Consider the following 19,269-nt stretch of genomic DNA (forward strand, 5'->3'; position numbering starts at 1 on the left):
TTTAACACATTTGCACCATGGATGCCAACAAGTGTGGAGGGTGCTGAAAAAGATTTTAGAATATCAATTGATCAAAATGGCGATGATGTTATTAAGTTAGTTTGAGAGAAAATAATGATGAGGTACAGCTCTCTCCCTGCATGATGTTATTTGGGCCAATGCCGCATGACACACAGATGCCAAAGCTTCTGCCTCCCTTCTTTAAATCCCTTTGCCCTCTTATTTACCAGCTATGGATTTTATCTGCCTTGCTGCATCTTAAGACTGTCCATACGACTTTACTGGATAGCTCATTTGGGTTAAGTGTAGCTGCTCATGTCCTCATTAGTTGACAGATGTTATTGTTAACGGAAAAGACTTTCCCTGCCAGACGCTGACAACCAGGTGTCACCATGTTTTTGTGTGCAGCCATCTTTACATCAACAACTTATGTGTTCCACAGTCAGACCAAGCAAAAAGAAAAATCCCAAAAGAAGTACTTCAATCGACAGGGGAACAAAGTCTTTACTTCCATGCCAACAGAGTTGCAAAGAGCTGGTTGTCATCTGTTAACTTGTTTATAATTGGAATCAGCTAAATTAGAAAAAAATCTAAACAAGATCTGTTGCTTAAGAGGTCCGTTTTGATCCACGTCATTTTTGGCAGGTAGCACGTTCCTTCATCATGTTGTTAAACCCACAGATCATTAATTATTTGAGCCTACAGTATATTGTCCATAGAAGCTCTTTACTTTGGATAGGACACAGCACCACACATGGGTTTATCAAGATGCTTGACTGATGCATGGGCAGAAGTAGATTCTTACTGCTGTTCCGGTTACAAGAGCATAGTCCGAAATGCAAACGCACTCACTCACACCTGCTGCTGTTGAGCGAGCTCTGCACCGGCGGATACACAACGCTGTGGCTTAATCCTAAGGAAGAAATTGATTCTGCCGATTCCTGGATAAAAATCCAGAGACACACCGAGACAATGACGAGGAAAACTACACCTGCAGGTGTTTCTTAGCAGAAACCTCCCTGCGGCCAGGTAACCATCAACACACATCATTTTATTCAAGCCATCGTAGCAATCATTATGCCGACTGAATGGACCATATTTTTAGAGCAGAAGGTCATGGTGGCAGTACATTGTAGTGTTTGCTTTATTATTGCACCAATTGGACTGCATGCAGGGCAGGCTAAACTCTGAAGGAAAAGAAGAAAAACAATGTGACTGAGTACAGAGTTTCATATGGAAGCAATCAATTGTGGCGAACTGCGCATCGGCAGAAGTCATGCACTCTTGTGTTTTGCATTTTAGTTTAAAGATGTCTGTGGGTTTTGAGAGCTGAAAACGATGACACTTTGTTTTATCAGTAGTGGGTTTTGCGTCTGACAGTCTTCTTTAAAAGTTTTTTCCATTTTATCTTTTGTTTTGCTTGTTTAAGTTTTCCTTTCTCACTCAGTAATTCATTCAATACAGTGCCTTGCAAAAATATTCATAACCCTTTAATTCTTTTCACATTGCATTCTACTGTAATAGATTTTGTTTTCATTGCTATCCGTTGAATTTTATATATCTTATATTTAGGTCTTTTATTTAAACTCTTCTATTGTGATACTCAGTGAATCCTTTTTTTTTTAATCTACGTTGTCGCTTTCGATCTTTTTAGACCTCTGTCAGGTTCTCTTTAAATATTGCCATATATTCATCTCCTCCTCTCAACCATGACCAATGTTCCTTTGCTTTTTCCATTAGGCCCAAATAAAATACTTTGAATATTGCAGTTGTTGCATGAAATAAAATGGGAAAATGTTCAAGAGTGACACAGCTAACCCATTGAAATGGAGATAAATCAACATGTTCAGAAACAAAACAAGAAACTGCTTACAGAGTTCTATTATTTACAATGTAGTCCTCTCTGCAGATATGTCACAAGGTGATCTATTACAAAAAAAGTAATAATAAATTGGACCCACTGCCACTGACATGGTTTGAGCAAACCTGAACACTGAAGCACCTGGATAGTCCCTCACCCTGTCAGGTTCACCGGTTTTGAACTCTCAGGTCATTGCAGTGATCCATAACCTTTGATATATCTGGGTTTCATGTTTGCCAACCTTCTGTCTTACGGTCGCAACATTATTGGACACACATTTGTGCTCGTTAGAGGTCACGAACGCAAAGACTGAATTATAACCGCAGACCGCGGCGGTGCCGACAACTGCAGCACATGACGGCATACTCCTGTTGCGTGCCAGATGTTGCTTTTACATGAGTTATGTTGAGGCACTCTCGTACAGAAAGTAACACTGAATAAATTGATGACATTAAATTAGAAAGTCAATGGTGCAGAGATTGTGGGATGCTGTGTGAGTGTTGGGGCCCAGGGTGGGTTACCATGACATCCTGGACTTTTACACTCCTCCTATCCTCAGCTCCCACCCTCCCCCATTACTGACCGTTCAGGTGGTTCTCATGGTGCAGTGATCAAGGAGCTCGACCACCTGAAACTTGTGTTGGCTTGCACTGGAAGATTAAGTCCCTCCCGCCCCCTCCACCTCCTGCTGCCAGTACGAAGCTTCATAAGCTGCTGAATTCCTTTAAACCCAGGGGTTTAGCATCCTCTTTCCTGCTCTCATTGGGTGAGGTATTGTGTTCAATCCCCCAGACAGCTGTAAAGCAAAGCCAAAACAGGACTACGCTGTCACGTTACCGAGCATCGTCCTCCCTGTGAGTCATCTTATTGGGTACGAATTGCAAAACAGAAGAAATCTGGCTCGCTGAAAGAAATTGAGCAAAGACGCTTCGGATTTCACCGTATGGTGACTGTGGTGGAAAAGAGTCGGGTCAGGAAATGCTAAGAAAAGATCCTGTATCCTAATCTCCTCCTTTCATGGTTGTATGGCTGTGTTTATTATTGTAGCACTGAGATCACCGCAAGCTAAGGACTGCTGAGTGATCCCAAGGAAAGCTTGGAGACGTAAATAGGTAAACACTAGTCAAACAGCATGGAATAGGTTTTATTGCTTTAGCATTGAATAATCGAGGAAAAAATAATGCAAAATAAATTGTAAAGCACAATGACATATAAAAGACTTTAGCAGATATTTAAATGTAATAAACTAGTTTAAGCAACGCTCGCTAACTCTACACAGAACTGAGCTGGTGAAATAATTGTAATTACCTATAGGAAAACAAACCGAAGAAATGATATTGGCTTGTAAAATGATTTTTCATGTTTACAATCACTTACTTCAAATGGACTTTGAGATTTTATGTTTGAAACCGAGCAAAGATGAGAATTGTTTTTCAAAGTTTTATACTGAAAAACCGAAAGGTACAAAAGACAGCCCGTTTTTCATATGAGTATTTAATATTAATTCTGACAGTCATGAAGTTTCAACATAAAATCAAAATTCGTAAACATTTTTCAAGTGTAATAAGAAAGTCGTTTCTGGTGGGGAATAAATTAACTCACCCCCCCACATTTATTTCCAACCGAATGGCTGAAAAGCATCAGGTGTGATGATCAGAAGCATGAGGGTGGTAACTCATGCGTTACTCAAAAATAAGAGCTTTATGAACAATCACTGATGTTCCTGCAGATATTACTGCAATCTGTGAAATGTTTCACAGCAAAGAAGCTCAGCCTTTTAAACTACATCTTTAATCCAAAGACCTCTAGACTGTTTCAATAGAGAGATTTGGCTCTTATATATTTATTGCTTATGCGGTGTGTAGCAATATCATTTTTTTCTTGTTTACAAATGTGTAGGTCTTTAATTTGTGGGAAATATGGTTGATCCTTGTTTACTTCTGGACTATATTTAATTTCTCACGAGTGTTTTGGTCACGCTAAAAGCAGGAGACCGGTCTTGCGACCAAGTAATGAAAGAGATTTTATGGGGACATTGACTTTAAAAAGATCAGACGGTGATAAACATTTTGCAGAATGGACGGTGGATCTAGACAGACAGTATGCAAACACCCGGGAGATATTTCTCCATCCAAGTTTCTCTCAGAAATGGATTTCCCATCAGCTATCAAGCATCCATCCTCACCACAGAAATAGTATGTGCTAATCTATTTTTATATAGGAGTTCACCAGTGTCTTTATGTTCACTGTTGCTGGTACTCCCCTCCCCACCCTCCATCAGCAAGAAGAAGAAAAAAATTCAGCAAAGATGAGCTGGAATAATCATGCTCTACATTCGACATGCCCAGTTAAAAAATAAATAAATAAATATTTTTCACATCTAAATCTAACGGATAAAGTCACCACACAACATCTGACACATTGGTAGACTTCTTGCTACCAATTTGTGTACATTGGATGCAAGGAAAAAAAATGTTTTCTTAGCTGAAGAATGACCAGAAGGCAGGGTGCTAACCCTTGCATTTGTAGAGTTCTCCATCTTCTCCATGACACATGGCGGATTACTCTTGTGGTGGTAAGTGGCACAGGAATCGCCAGAGACAGCTGCCTGCTAGCCGGGTTATTAAAAGCTGTAAAATTTTAACCAGCCAGACGGATTTGATGTCAATCCAGGAGGGAGTATGGAGGTGTTGGTCTACTTATAGGAAGCTCTGAGAATCATGCTGATGAATAACCTTCAGTATATGGGTACAGAACTACACGCCATTTCTGTCTCCATGTTTTATTTTGCTCTCTGTGTTTCCCACAAACCTGAGATCCACCCCAATGTGAACGCATGCTGGACACCACCCAGTGGATTGTTAGCAAGCTCCAGGTTTAGCACCTTCAGACTTAATGCTTTCAAACCACTAACATTTCTGTCACACCTGTCCTATCTCTCAACTCTCAACTCTCCATTGGGAGCTGAGATTCCTCTGACTCTATAGAGCAGGGCATCGATCGCTTACCCGTTTGACACATCCTAAGCTGTCGTGTTTACAACTAAATATTTGGAAAATAAAGGCCTGAAAACTGAAGGAGCGCCTTCCTGTATTGTTACTGAGGAAATGTTTTTTTTAACGTATAGTTGGCCACAGGGACATGTCTGTCAGGGATCAGACTGCAGACTCAACTCAAGCCCATAGACCAGCCAATTAATCAGCTTCTCCCAGCGCTACTCTATAAGGAGTGAAAATATTTAGAGCATAAAGCACATGAATGTGAAAATTCCAAAACACTTATGACTTAATATAAATTTGATCTTGTGTTTTTGAAATACTTTCACCTGAAATCCTTGGGGGGGAAAGAAGACTTTTGGAATGACCTTCCCAGATCCAAACCAATTTGAATAAATTATACCATGCTTGCCAAGAAAGAATGGTCAAATATTCAGAGTTATTCAGAGTTGATAGCTCTGTAAACCTTGTGGTCAACAAACAACTTATTAAAATACGTTTTAACAAAATGTTATTGGTGTGTGTGTGTGTTTGATCCAGGTTCTGCCGTAAATAAGCATGTGTGTTCACTGCTGGTATGGGAGCTAATTAGTTGTGAGAGAAACAGCTGAGTATAAATATAATGATGGTCAGGTGGATCCAGGAGTTTTCCACTAGATTATTCGCTTTTTCACAGAAGGATTTTTCTATTGGATTCTCTTAATAATATTTTTTGTCTCTTTTTTTATATATATATTTGACATTTGAGACACTTGAGTAATCGTAACCTCATAGATAAAGTATTTTGATTCAGAACATCAAACACCAGATGGACTTGTTACACTTCACTTATCGGCGGCGGTCAGTTCCAGGACGCTTTTATTTTCTTTTAAACTTCACCGTTTATTCACTTTCACTCGATGTTTGACAACCTTTGTCTCTTGACAACCGGGTGGGGCTAACGCATTAAAACTTAAGCATTTAAAGATCAAACCTTAAAATGAATTAGGAAACTGATGTTTACCAGACGATTTGTGGAGAGATTTTACTCAATAGCCAAACAAACCAAGGAGTCAAAGAGCAACTTCCAGCAGCCCCCCGAAATGTGTTTCTCTAAGAATCCAACAGCACTGAGCTTTACCTTAACGCCCCTAAGTGATCTCTGGGTCTCATTTATTACATTTAGACAAATGAGACAGTGTATTAGTGAGTGAGCTGGGATGGATAGGTGGATTTGGAAACTGTGACCAGGAAGGTAAACCTTTCCTACTGGTCAAAAGATAAGTTAACTAATTGCCTCCAGTTTCTAGCTTCATAACCCACGGCTTGGTATCAGTCCCCTCATCTACATCCAAGAGTGCAAGTGTTTTTCATGAAATTTAAGGTCTCCCTTCCTTAAGTTACTCTTTTTTCTCTGTCAGCTATGGGCCCTACCTGTTATTTCCCTACCTTAAGCTAACAACCTCTAATTTCCCGCAGTTGACTCGGGTCAGGGTCAACAGGTGATGGTCAGATATCCCACAGGGGGTTTCAACTCCGTTGGCTCGCCGCTTAATGGCTTCAAGCCTCGAGGTGACATCCGTTCTGTTTATATACACAAAGCACACCCTTACCCACTCACATTCCTTCTTTATGGCAGATTATCGCCTATGCGAGGTTTGAAATCAGCGAGGATCGGTTTTCATCAGAGCACTTTCAATATTTGTCATAGATATCGACCACATGCCGGCTTATGGTAAAGCTATGCACTACAACCTGGTGCATGTCAAATGGATTTTATCTTACTGACTGATTTGTCTGTGTGTGTGTGTGTTTTTTAAGAAAACGACAGAAATTGCTCAGTAATATTTTGCTAAGAGCAACAGGAAGGACAATCTGCTGCTCTATTTGTGAGTGACAACCAAAATAACACCGAGGACGTTGCTGTGAAAACAGATTAGGAGATTTCCAGAATGTTAGGTTCATAATGATATTGAACATGGACTAAAGATTTTTTTTTTCTCAGCAATATTTATATAAAGCCGAGAAAAGAAATATTGAGCAACAAATTTTTGCTTAAATACAATAAAACCACTGACAACCCAGTAATAAAACTAAGTCAGTTAGTTTAGTGTTTCATAAAGTGAAATGATACAAGGACACTGAACAAGTTATACATACCGACAAACTGACTGTTTTTGGTAAGGCTTTAACATTGTTCAAGAGCGTTTTTAAACTAGTTTATTGACTCATATATGCTCTCTATTCAGTTTTTTCCCCCCTAAATTTTCAGTCATACTTAAGTCAGACCAGCAGCTTCATTCACTTTCTGTGAAAACAACTTGGCTGTGTTTTTGTGGGATAGTTGTCCGTTTTAAAAATCCACCACGAGTTAATCTTCAGATGGTTATCAAGGATATCTCAGCAGCAGAGTTGTCTATTCACTCCTCCTCAAATTATATGAAGTGTGTCATTTCACATGCTCAAAAAACAGCCTTGCAAAGTTATATTCCTATCTCAAAATGCCACAGCCTAAAGTTTAAATTATAAAGAAACTTGCTTTTTTTTCTTTCTTTTTTTTTTACAAAATGTGGCGTTTGGACAAAGCAAAAGGCAGCTGGACAGACCAGAGGTCAGACATAGTGATCCAACAAAGAATACTGAAAATTCAGAAGCTTAAATACTGAGGTGTGGAAAGTGGCAACCAGAGGAACTAATCAGAGGAAATGTGGTACAGCCAGGGCAGGGAGGAAGAAGAAAAAAAATCAGAGAGGGAGACTAATTACCACAGAGCAGCTGAAACAGAACTCAAAGAATCTAGAAAACCAAAGGAAAAAAAAACTGGCAATAGTCTAAGAGAAGGTAATTAAAATGTAATAGAAACAGAACACAAAAATAAACAGAGAAACTAAACCTAAATAAATTAACTAATATGGCAACACCTTAGAAACGATAACAAACAGAGAAATACACAGAATATGGCAAGACCTGTGGTAACCCACAAGAAGGATGATCACATACAAACAAAAGCTAAAACCCTAACTCCCAAGAATTGGGACACAATGAGGATATTACACCAATACTGTGTGAATTTTGAAAGAGCTCTTTGTTTCTGCACAACAGCGCTGCTGGTGTGATGGCAACGTAAAGAGAAATAAGAAATAAGAGAAATAAGAGGGGACAAGATGCCTTTTTGCAGCTTTTTCATTGTTTTGTTCAGTATTTATTCCCTGACTCACTACACTTGAAAACATAATTTAAGGATTTAAGAAAAAAAAGTTTGTATTTGTAGATTAATATTATTACTCTCTCTCTCTTTTTTCTTTTACCAAAATATGAGGTGATTTTTTAAATTATTTTTTTTGTCAACGGCCTCCTCAGAAATACATTTACTGAAAAAAATGTTGAAGTGTTGAATACTTAATATTGGTAATTCTTGTTGGAAATGTGCACGTACCCATTTTAACAGGGGCCATTCTGATTCGCCCTCATCCAAACTGTAACAATTTGGAGAGTTTTAGACTTTACAAAGTTGTTTCCTACCAAGGAGTTTGAGCTGCGAGTTCAGAAATGAACGGCCGCTTCAAACTCGGGTTTTTAGCACAAACTGCAAACGCTTCATGCAGAAAAGATTTATGACTTTTTGTTTCACAAAAACATATCATGTCACATTCTGACTGCTCTTGGCAGGGAGTCATTCCAAGGTAACAGGACAGTTTTGCTCAGAATCACCTGCAGACAACAGCGATCCAGTGGTCGGTAAAAACAGCATTACAGTAAAGTGGTTTGTCAAACACTCTAAATACATGATGGCAGGTCAGAACAAACATGACAGTAAAAAGAACATTTCTTAAAGCCGGACTCTAAAACTTTCAACCAAAATCGGGAATAGACTCAACTGTGAAGACTGAAGTTTATTGAGGCAAAAATCAACTTAAATTTATTGAGACGCAAATTCAACTAGTTTAAACCGCATCGTAAATTAACATTTTGTTGGATACTGTTGATATTGCTTATTATTAATATTAGTACAATAACTAAATTCATCACATTAATGGCTTCTGCTGCACTACATGGAATACATTTAGACCATATTCAATATTTGTGGCAGATTTTGAAAGAAAACTGCTCTGGCTTGCTTCCTCTTTGAATCCTCTTTTGACATAAATACTTGATAGTGTGTGTTCATATGCCACTTCCGTTTCTTCAGAAAGTGTCGACTGTTCAGCAAGTTTATGATCCTTCCCATAAATGAAACCCCCGACTGCTTCAGAGGACAGCAACGAGCAATAAGAAGTCATTTTTTTATAGAGGTGAGTGAGATGCATTAGATGTCTGCCTAAAAATGTTACTTTAAAAATTACATAATTTCGTAGGAAACTGTTTGTCTTGAGACAAGAATATTTCTTCTTTCATTTTTCCACAGGCAAATCAACACAAGCAAAATGACTTCACTCCACTTTGCAATATTCTGTGTTTTCTTCGGACCCAGCAGCTGTCAAATTAATTGCATCCCAGGTTTGAAGCTGTGCTGTAAATGTCTGCAGCATTAAATAGAAATCTTCTGCATTTAATAGAAACAAAAACGATCTTCTCCGTTGTCCACAGAAACTGTTGATGAGACAAAGTTTTCAGTCAACGTAACGGAGCACATTAGAGTGGAGTCTATCGACTGCATCGTAATCCCACACAAGGTGACATTTCCACGAGACAAAGTGGTAACCCCGTACAAAAAGATGTTATTTCAGGGCGATCCATCAAATGTCGTTGATAAAAAAGTTGTCTACGATTCTGACAAAGAAGATTCATTCAGGATAAAAAATCTTCCATGTGGAGAATATGATTATGGCTTTAAACTGGAATGGGGGTGTAATCAAACTTACACTTTCCCAAAGAGAGTCCACGTCTCTGTTTTACGTAAGTACGAGATTTTATTGTTGCTAAATGTTTATTGGTGGTAGCGTTTTTTTTTGTTTGTTTGTTTTTTTCTAAAAAAAAAAAAAAAAAAGAAAAAAGTCTGTATTGGTGTAGATTGTGGTTGATTTATCACTTTGAGTTTGGCTGTGGGTTTGACCATAATCTGGCTTGCTTATAAAAATTTGTTTGTTACAATTTTTCATTTTGTTTAATCCTGCAATTTAGTTATCAGTTAAAACTAACAAAGTTCAGACAGGAAAATCATCAAGGGTGCACCACATCCCATCTCCACTTCCTGTGTGAAGAATCATCATTTATTATAAACAAATGAACAAAATGTAAATTTACCAAAGCTGGCCAACAACCTAGTTTTCATCAGTAGTCCCTGTGTCTCGTGTTTTACATAATTCTGGGTAAAAAAAAAAAACTACCAAATTGAGCTGTGATGACTACATAAAGATTCATAAAGTAGCTTTTGATTAAAGAGCAACGGTGCGGTTGAGACTGGAGATATTTTAGGACATTATCACTGTCTGCATACAGTGATAATGCTTTAAACTTTAGAGTCTTAAAATTACAAAAATGTTTTCTACCAACTTTTGTTGTCTTTCCTCAATAAAACAATCATCACACCTGTTGCATCACATTTTCAGCATTAGCAACTAAGCCGACTGTGTTGGTTCCTCTTTTGACGGTGGAACGCTCTGAGCTGATCTGCAGCGTTCCCCAGCCGTGCTCACAAGGACTCCGAGTTTACTGGAAATGGACGAAGGCCGACGGACAATCTGCGGTACTCAGCGACTATCGCTACGGGAAACTTGATCAGTGGTTCTTTGGATACAAAGACACTTTGCGCATTAATCCCACAGCACATCATCACAACACCAACATCACATGTGTGGCCGAATATGACAACGACCTCACGGAAGCAACGGTCACTTTGAACGTGAAATGTGAGAAGTTTGACATACCGACGCATTATGGATCATTACATTGCTCTCCATGAGTAACTTAACTTTCTTTTTGTTTTTGCTTCTTTCTTTCAGTTAAACCTAAGATCTCGAATGACTCCCACTGCCTGGTTAAAGGCGAGCTGCTGGTCTGCGTGTGCGTCAGTTGGGGCAATCCTCTGCCGCCGATCTCTTGGCCTTTGGAAAACCTCACGGCTTTCTCGGTGACTAGCTTGAGGATTGCTCAGACAGTACGAAGCACTTTCACAGTGCCTGCGTCGGAATACCATAACGCCACTGTAAAATGCACCAGCAGCAATGAACGCGGTCTGGCTGAAACCTCAATTGTAATTCATAACTCTGAAGAGAGAGCGGAGCCAAACAGTGAGTATCCCATGCAGTCGCGGTTTGGAAGCATGGTTGTGATTTTAAAACGTTGATTAAATCCAGGCCAAACTGATTCCTCCAGCTGTTCCAGGCAGAAGGAAGGGGATGGATTCAGCTCTTCCCTGGATAGCTGGGCTGAGTTTCTCTCTTAACCTGGCCTTCATTACCGCCTTGATTATCCACATTTGTCAAAGGTAAGACAACAAAACGTGATTTTAGCAACCCACGCCCGTTTGTCAGAACAAAAATAACATTTTGCAAATTCTTCCTTATGTGCAGAAGGATTAATAAGCAGAAGGAACAGAGCAAAGAGAGCAACACTTACATGTCTCTGAAAAAGGCAGACGTTGAGGAAGAATACAGCGTCATTTCCGCAAAACCCAAACGAAACCCGCAAGTGTGAAGCGCTGCCCTGTTTGCTACCGAGATAAGAAAATGCAAAACAAAAATGTACAGCAGATAAATATTCTATCAATAGTTACAGAGCCTTTCAGTAATAGTCACATTTATGCAATTTACATGTTACAACCAGTTTTCTGTGTGTTCTATGAGGGTTGTATGTGATAGACCACAAAAAATTAAATAAAAAGGAAGTGACACGTGTAATAAATTCAAATCTACAAAGTGTGATGCGCATTTTTATTCAGTTCCTTTTACTCTGATGCTCCTAAATGAAATCCTGTCAAACAAACAGTCTTCAAGAGATCAAGAGATGTTTCAAGTCAGACTGTTTGTAATTTCTTTGGAGCACCAGGCCTGACTCCATGGCAGCAGCACAGGTTTGTTGGAGAGCATTAGGGAACAAACCAAGGAACACAGCAGATGGGTCAGAGAAAAAGTTGCGTAGAAGTTTAATGCAGGGTTGGGTTACCAGGATCAGAATTTATTGGTTAAATATTGTGTGTACAAATTTGACTTCTGTCACAAGAGCAGACAGCGTACAAAGAATAAATATATAAACTCCACAGAAAATAAAGAATAAAAACAATGCATATTATCACCTTATAGAAAGATGTTCAATACATCGTCTAATCTTACTAAACAGCTGCAAACATATCAAGACATGCAACTGGAAAGCTGTTGTTGGAATATTAACTGAATATTAATATTCCTTTTTGCACTCTGCCACATCGAGTGGAAGAGCGAAACTTCACAGAACAGCGCAATTACGAATCAGAGCCACTTTCAGTCTGTCAAAGTTGCATTTATGAGTTTGCGGAGCAGTTAAATAATTCAAAAGCTATACATTTGTGCTGGCAGATAAGCTGGTAGCTTGTCTCTCAAAAACCATAAAAACTGTGAGCGAGTGGAAAGGACGGCGCAGCGCCCTGAACACACCACAATCTACCTGCCCTCCACTCTCCACCTGCAGGTGTCTTGTTGCCGTTTTGGCTCTCAACAGTCTCCATACATTAGGAGTGCTTTTGCAAGGCAACGTAAGTGAGTTTCTTCTAAATAATATTAGCATCCATTTTTGTGTACACCTCTAGTTTTGGCAGATTTAGTCAAGTCAGAAAGTGGTTAAGAAAAGCGCCTAAACTTAATTCAAATGTCAAAATATAACAATCTCCGTTAAGAAAAATGTCAACTTTTAAACTGGAAGGAAACACTCAGTGGACACTGATTGGTATTAAACTCGTTCGCACCCATTGAGCTCGCTGCTGCTGTACATTCACATAAATACTGACTCAGCTTATTGCTTTAGTTGAGTAATTTACTAATGAATTTTGCATAAAACATATCATGTGCGGACGTTTTCTCTCTCAACCGTGAAAAGAAATATGCTTGAGAATAAGATACTGTGTCCTTACAATGAATTTAATGCAACAGGTCAATTGATAAAGTGAATTATGGGTAAAAATAACAGTATGATGGCTACTTCACATGTTTTACGCAAAAGTGAATAAATATTGAGACCTTAATTATAATGAATAGTATTACAAGTGAGGAACTGTTGAGCTGCTGTAAGAGTTCACATCTTTTTTTTCTCAGATCGGATCTTCTTATTTCCCTCTCAGTGCCTCATGTTATACTTTTATTTCACATTGCCATTGTGTAACATAACCATGGCATAATATTCATTCTGTAATCTGTAGTTAATTTTACTGGTGTAAACTACTGTGAATAAAGTCTATGTCTGCACATTTCTTTACGTTTTCTCATCCATGATGCTGTCACTTTAAACATGCAACCACAAACCTCAATGAATTTCATTTTAGGGTTTATGTGATAAATGAACACAAAACATAAGAAAAACCACTCACAGCCTTTACTGTTTTTACATGGAAAGATCTGAAAAGTGTGGCATGCATTTATTGGAACTTGCAATTGTAAGACTTTGTTTATGTCTTTGTTTACGTTGCCTTTTTTGCTGATTGATTTTTTTTATTTCTTCATTCCTCTTTGGACAAACAGCTCAAGCCGAGCCGAATCGAGAGGAGATAACTGCAAACCAAAACATTCAAGTCTTTCCCCAGGCTCAAAGTTAGATTTAGGTCTGAACTTTGACTGGACCGATAAAGCAAAACGGTCCAGTTTTAAAGCATGTCATGAACTCTCTTTGATCAAATCTATTTTATTGTAGCTCTTACATGTTTGGAGATATTGTCCTGCTTTCGCAAGTATTTTTTAGATAAAAAAGGAACTGAAACCTTTCAGTGACTTATAAAGAACATACCTTTTTCTTCTCGAGAGAAAGACCTTCCCCTTTTTCATAAATACAGGCAGTCCAGGATTTCGCAGCTTGTTGCTCTATTAGTTCTCTTCCTAGTAATACGGCTTCAGAAGACAAAACAAAATTCATTAAGAGATGATTAAGATCATTGTGGTGCATTAGATCCACATGCTGCATGTCTACATTTTAAACTGGAATTACTTTTTGGAGAATTAATTTGACTTTTTTTTTTTTTTTTTACTACTTTCAAATAGTTTTACCAAGACAGGAAAATGGCTTTGACCTTTTTTGTAATTTTCTGGATTCTTCTACGAAGCACCAGCTGCCAGTTTCAGTGTATCCCCGGTAAGTTTCAATAATACTAATTAAAATAAATAATAAACACTTGATAGAACATTAATAATGTATATTGTCTTTCTGTCTTCTTTAGAAACTCTTGATGACTCGGATTTTTACATTAATGTAACGGAGCACATTGCAGTGAGGTTCACCAACTGTATTCAGATCCCACATGAAGTGACTTTTCCACGAGACAAAGTGACAGTCCCGTACAAGAAGATGTTATTTAAAGGAGATCCTTCAAATGTTGTTGATACAAAAGTTGTCGATAACGTGAATGATGGCGCAAAGGATACTTTCTCAATAACTACGCTTCCACCTGGAGAACACAAGTACGGCGTCAAACTTGAATGGGGATGCAATCAGACGTATGTTTTCCCTAAAAGGATTCACATTTCCGGTGGGTAATTACTGTTCCGCTCATCAGATGTTTACCGGTTGTGTTGCCTGGACGATTAAGACCTTTAGTTTACTCTGACCTTTTTTTTTTTTTTCTATTTGACTCTACATACAATTTGCTCCAATAAAAATGCAATCAATGTGGAAAATGCTAATTAGTTTTTTTGTTGTTGTTTGCAGCGTTAACAACTAAACCAACTGTTCTGGCTTCTTTGATGGAGGAAAGACAGCAGACACGACTGACCTGCTTGGCTCCTACGCCATGCACTGGTGAAGTGTTTTTCTTATGGAAATGGACAAATGCTGATGGACAATCTAGAATGATGGACAGTGACCTCGACGATTACAATTACATGCGGTGGCATGTAAGATTTGGATCTAGACATAGAGGCAGATATGGTATGAAATACAGAGGTGGAAATTATTTACCTTTTCTTCCAACGGCGGATCATCACAACACCAACATCACATGCATAGCAACATACGACCACGATGTTGCTGAGACAACTGTCACCTTGACTGTGAAATGTAAGAGATTACAGCCTTCATAAAATATTCTGTTCAAAGTTTAATGATATGAAACTACATGTAGATTTTTTTTTCCCTTCTCAGTTTCTTTCTCTGTTTTCTTCAGTCTCACCCAGAATCCTGAACAGCTCTCATTGCACAGTTAAAGGGGAGCTGCTGCTCTGTGTGTGCATCAGCTGGGGCAATCCTCTGTCACCGATCTTCTGGCCTTCGGAAACCCTCACAGATTACTCGGTGACCAGTTTTAGCAATGCTCAGAGAGTAAGCAGCACCCTCACCATGCCTGCAGCTAAATATCACAACGCCACCGTTAATTGCATGAGCAGAAATGAACTCGGTCAGGCGGAAAGTGCGATCCTGATTCAAAACTCCACAGAGCACGACGGGGTGAACTGTGAGTAATCAAAAGTTTTGTTTTCATTTTATCCCTATAGTTCATAGGTACAAAAAAAAAACCTTCATAGTTAATCTTCTACAGTTTTGATTTTTTTTTTCTAGCTCTTCCAGAATCAAGCGAAGGGTTTTGCTCAGCTCTTCCCTGGCTAACAGGACTGTGTTTCACTCTGAACCTTGTTTTTGTGGCTGTCTTCATCTGTATTTACCTACGGTAAGAATAGAAATATGTTTCAATGAGAAATGAACTGCCTATCTTGAATTATCAGAGCAAGCTTTGGATGTGAAGAATGAAGATTTTTAAAACTCTTTTTTTTCTGTATTTGCAGGAGCAGAAAACAGCAGAAGGAATCGCGTGAAGAAGCAGACACCTACGCGACTTTGAGAAAAGCAGATATGGATGAAGCGTACAGCACTATTTCCCCACAAAGGAAATAGATGAAGTATGCAAGTCACAATTTAGCCCTGTGAATAGCAGGAAGTAACGTGTCATGTTTTGTTTTTGTTTTTAAAGTACATACCATGTATTTAAAAAATGCTGTTTAAATTATGCGTTTTAGTGACCTACCGCCCAATATGCCTCATTTTGCCAAATATGTTTATGATAGCCTTAAATATGAGGTGAGAAGCTCTTTATGGGAACCCCGAAAAGAGCTGCTACTAATTCATGTAAAAAGGAGGAAGAGGAACTTTGTCAGGCATCTGATAAGGATGCTTGAATCACACTGAGTGTTTACTGATTGGTTGTTTCTAGTTAGCCCTGGGAGCAATGGGAGAAGGCAGAAGAGCTCGATTTTTTTTCACAGTTTGTCTGTCTCATACTATACTGTGACGACATAGTGACAGGTTCAAGAAATATAGAGAAACATGTTTTTTTAAAAGTCACATATCTGAACATTTAACGCTTGGCCATCTTGCTTCATTGCTTTCTGTAATACTCTGTGATTACCAAATTTAAATGTCAAGATGAAACACAGCTATGGGACTTAAGATGATAAAATTAATCAGATATTCATGACAACGCACCCTAATTTGGTTAAAGACTCTTTTCTGTGGTCAGGACTTCCCATAATCTGCAGTGTACTCCATGTGAATCTGGTGTGAATAAAGCTGTGTCAGCACATTTCTTTGATTTTGCTGTTTCATGATGCAATCGACTGGCAGATCAAGCTCAGTTGATCTATTTTGCCACAAATTCTCAGTTGGATTTGTGTCTGGATTCGTCTCCCTGCCACAAAAGGAGCCTCTGCCTCAGTTTTCAACAAACTTCCAAAAATAGAAAAGCATAACCCCAGAGTTATGCTACCACCACTACTTATCACCAATAGGATGGTGTTTTAGGGTGTTTTGCATTATCAGGTTTTTTTTTACCTTATGTAAAGAAGCTATTTCCTGATTTAAATTTATCCTCCACTTTATTACCGACATGTTTTCTAGCAAACCTTCCATTTTAAATAGAGCTGTATTAACACTGAGGTTAATTAAGGCACAGCTGGGCTGTGTTCACTAATTAGCTGGTACTGGGAGATCATTTCTTGCACTTGATTCTATTTTGGAGTATCAGAGTAAAGTGAGCTGAACACTCAAGCTCTTCACACTTTTCAGATTTTTTTATAACAACTCTTGAATGTCTCCACAAGTTCAACGGGGTAAAGAGGTTTCTTTTGCAAAGTTCTGTCATTGATTAAATCTTGTCAGTGTGAAATTACAGCTTGGCAACTCATAGCAGATAAAAAGTAACAAAAACAGAAAACTTTATAAAAAAAAAAAAAAGTTGAATTACTAATTCAATATGGTGGTTCCGTTGCACTCTTCTAAATATAATTGCTTACAGATGAGGCTTTTGTCAACACTAAGTAACTTGGTACAGCAACTCAAGTGATGCGATTCTCGGAATAATAATTATTAGGGAAAAATAAGGCTTTCTCTGTGAAAAACACCTGCTATTTAAGAGAGGAAGTTAGGATTAATAGCTGCATGTTGGTGGTTTGGTGTCTGTTTGAAAGCGTGGCTCATCCTCTTTCCTACCCACTCAGCTTGCTGCTGAGATAGTGCTTGTGCGACAAGGACTATCTCAGCTGCTCACCTCATCTCAATCCTTTACCAATTAATTAGGGTTGTGCTGCAACATGCAGATGCATTCACAAAGACACTTTCTCGCTTTCCTTTTTCATAGAGAGCAAAATAGATTTTACAGTGAGATCTAAAATCAATAAACTCTTAAAACAGAAAATGCTGTGCTCGTTAAATAACAAAACACTGCCTCTCTGGCTCCTTCTCAGTTTATTTCATAAATACGTGTGTAAAATGTCCCAAACAATAACATAGCTTCATTATATGTGAAAACAATCTAGCTCGGAGTCAAAGTTCTTTTTGTAGGTTACAAACATTCATGCCACAGGTTCTGTTGATCGCTGCCTCAGCTCTGTGAAAGCATCTTTTTAAGTGACCAGAGTGTCTTGTGACAAAGACCCGAATGTCCCAGAGTGAAGAACAAGAGATGTGTGCAGTCCAGGGGTGGCGTCTTCGCTGATAATTTGACGTGTCAGAGATACTGAAACATCTAAAATTAGTGTTGCTCAAGCGCCTGGTGAAGAGTGAGTTTGAGATTTCATTCACACTTCTGTTTTTATGGTTGTTGGGGAATGGTGTGATTGACCAAACACAAAACTGAAACTACATGAGTGAAAGCAGAAGAAGGCTTTGCTTACGTCTGTTCTGTGTTTATTAATAAAACTTTGGGTAACTTTGTGAAAATTAAAGTATTTCTAAGTAGGGAAACAGCATGATATATAGGGAACAAAGCTGAACACGACAACAAAATCGACGGTGTATTTTTTTTTTTTTTTGTGCTACCAGACTTAACACCGCTTAAATGTTTTCACATTTTCACAAATCCCAGTACATTTCATTTGTGTGTGTATATAGTCAGCCCCCAAGTAAAATCTGCTCAACAAATAGTCAAACACCAAAACCAACAGACGGGTAAAACAAACCTTTAATCAGAGAAACAACCGGGAGGCCCATGGTTATTCTGGAGGAGTTGCAGAGATCCACAGCTCAGGTGTGAGAATCTGTTAACAGAACCTGCTTCTAGCTGCACAATTTACAAATTTTAGCATGTTACACTGGCTGATGGCATTTTTTAGTTTTGTTGTCAATGGCAAAAGTCTCTGTTCTAATTTTGACACTTATAGAAGAGCTGCCACCTTTGAAAGAAAGTCAGAAACATATTTCTGGTAAAGAAGCAAGAATAACTTAATTGCTGAATGGGGGATGCTGACAACTGCTAAAGAAAAAAGAAAGATTAACCAACCCGCCTATCATGGTCTTAAATGAACAGTTTTCAACTTAGGCCTAGATTTAACAGTTATTATCCAGCACAAAATAACCTCACCAGCTTTACAAAACTGAAAGAATCCATTCATTGCTCTCTAACACCATCAGATAAGTTTGCAAACCCACTGCCCTGTTTACAAGACAAAGAACACACTGTAATTCATGTACACTGTGTGGAGTCCTTGAAGCATCACTTGCAAAACTAAAAGACTCGAAACGGATGATTTTTCCCGTGATCCGTCATGTGTTTGAAAAATATTCATTGTGTGTAAACTAATTTGCGAAATATGTTTCCCATCCTTTTGGTGAACAGTAATGTTTTGTGAAAAAAACAAAAAGGTACAAAAATGTGCCCCAGTAAAGTTATTTGCAATGCCTATGACAATTAATTATTGAAATGACATGCAATCTACAACAACAACAACAACACAAACATTTTGGACAATATTTAATTGTGTCCAATAAAATTATCAAAATTTTAATTTTGCACTTTAGCTTGTAGGCTAAGTGTAGTGTCCAGAAACATTA

General features: G+C 38.4%; 1 protein-coding gene across 4 annotated transcripts; it reads left to right on the forward strand.

The window, feature by feature from the left end:
- Positions 1 to 8,205: 8,205 nt before the first annotated feature.
- LOC116736338 (uncharacterized) lies at positions 8,206 to 16,528 on the forward strand. 4 transcript variants are annotated; one of them, XM_032588749.1, is made up of 12 exons: positions 8,206 to 9,128; positions 9,242 to 9,333; positions 9,424 to 9,732; positions 10,386 to 10,685; positions 10,779 to 11,066; positions 11,133 to 11,263; positions 11,349 to 14,088; positions 14,174 to 14,482; positions 14,662 to 15,009; positions 15,116 to 15,403; positions 15,508 to 15,616; positions 15,732 to 16,528. In XM_032588749.1, the coding sequence occupies exons 2-6, from the start codon at positions 9,261 to 9,263 to the stop codon at positions 11,219 to 11,221; spliced, it is 1,059 nt and encodes a 352-aa protein (XP_032444640.1). In that variant the 5' UTR covers positions 8,206 to 9,128; positions 9,242 to 9,260; the 3' UTR covers positions 11,222 to 11,263; positions 11,349 to 14,088; positions 14,174 to 14,482; positions 14,662 to 15,009; positions 15,116 to 15,403; positions 15,508 to 15,616; positions 15,732 to 16,528. The 4 variants fall into 4 exon arrangements, with proteins under 4 accessions (XP_032444640.1, XP_032444637.1, XP_032444627.1 ...); XM_032588746.1 differs by having other exon boundaries at positions 8,209 to 9,128; positions 11,161 to 11,263; XM_032588736.1 differs by having other exon boundaries at positions 8,372 to 9,128; positions 11,152 to 11,263.
- The last annotated feature ends 2,741 nt before the right edge of the window (positions 16,529 to 19,269 follow it).

This window comes from Xiphophorus hellerii, chromosome 2, assembly GCF_003331165.1.
Source record: "Xiphophorus hellerii strain 12219 chromosome 2, Xiphophorus_hellerii-4.1, whole genome shotgun sequence".
Classification (NCBI taxonomy): domain Eukaryota; kingdom Metazoa; phylum Chordata; class Actinopteri; order Cyprinodontiformes; family Poeciliidae; genus Xiphophorus; species Xiphophorus hellerii.

What these genes read in the sequence shown, in the direction of transcription:
- LOC116736338 (XM_032588726.1), top strand. Translation starts at nt 14,016, where the DNA reads ATGGCTTTGACCTTTTTTGTAATTTTCTGGATTCTTCTACGAAGCACC. An exon ending in CCAGTTTCAGTGTATCCCCG is followed by an intron (nt 14,089 to 14,173) that starts GTAAGTTTCAAT and finishes TGTCTTCTTTAG; the next exon opens with AAACTCTTGATGACTCGGAT. An exon ending in TTCATCTGTATTTACCTACG is followed by an intron (nt 15,617 to 15,731) that starts GTAAGAATAGAA and finishes CTGTATTTGCAG; the next exon opens with GAGCAGAAAACAGCAGAAGG.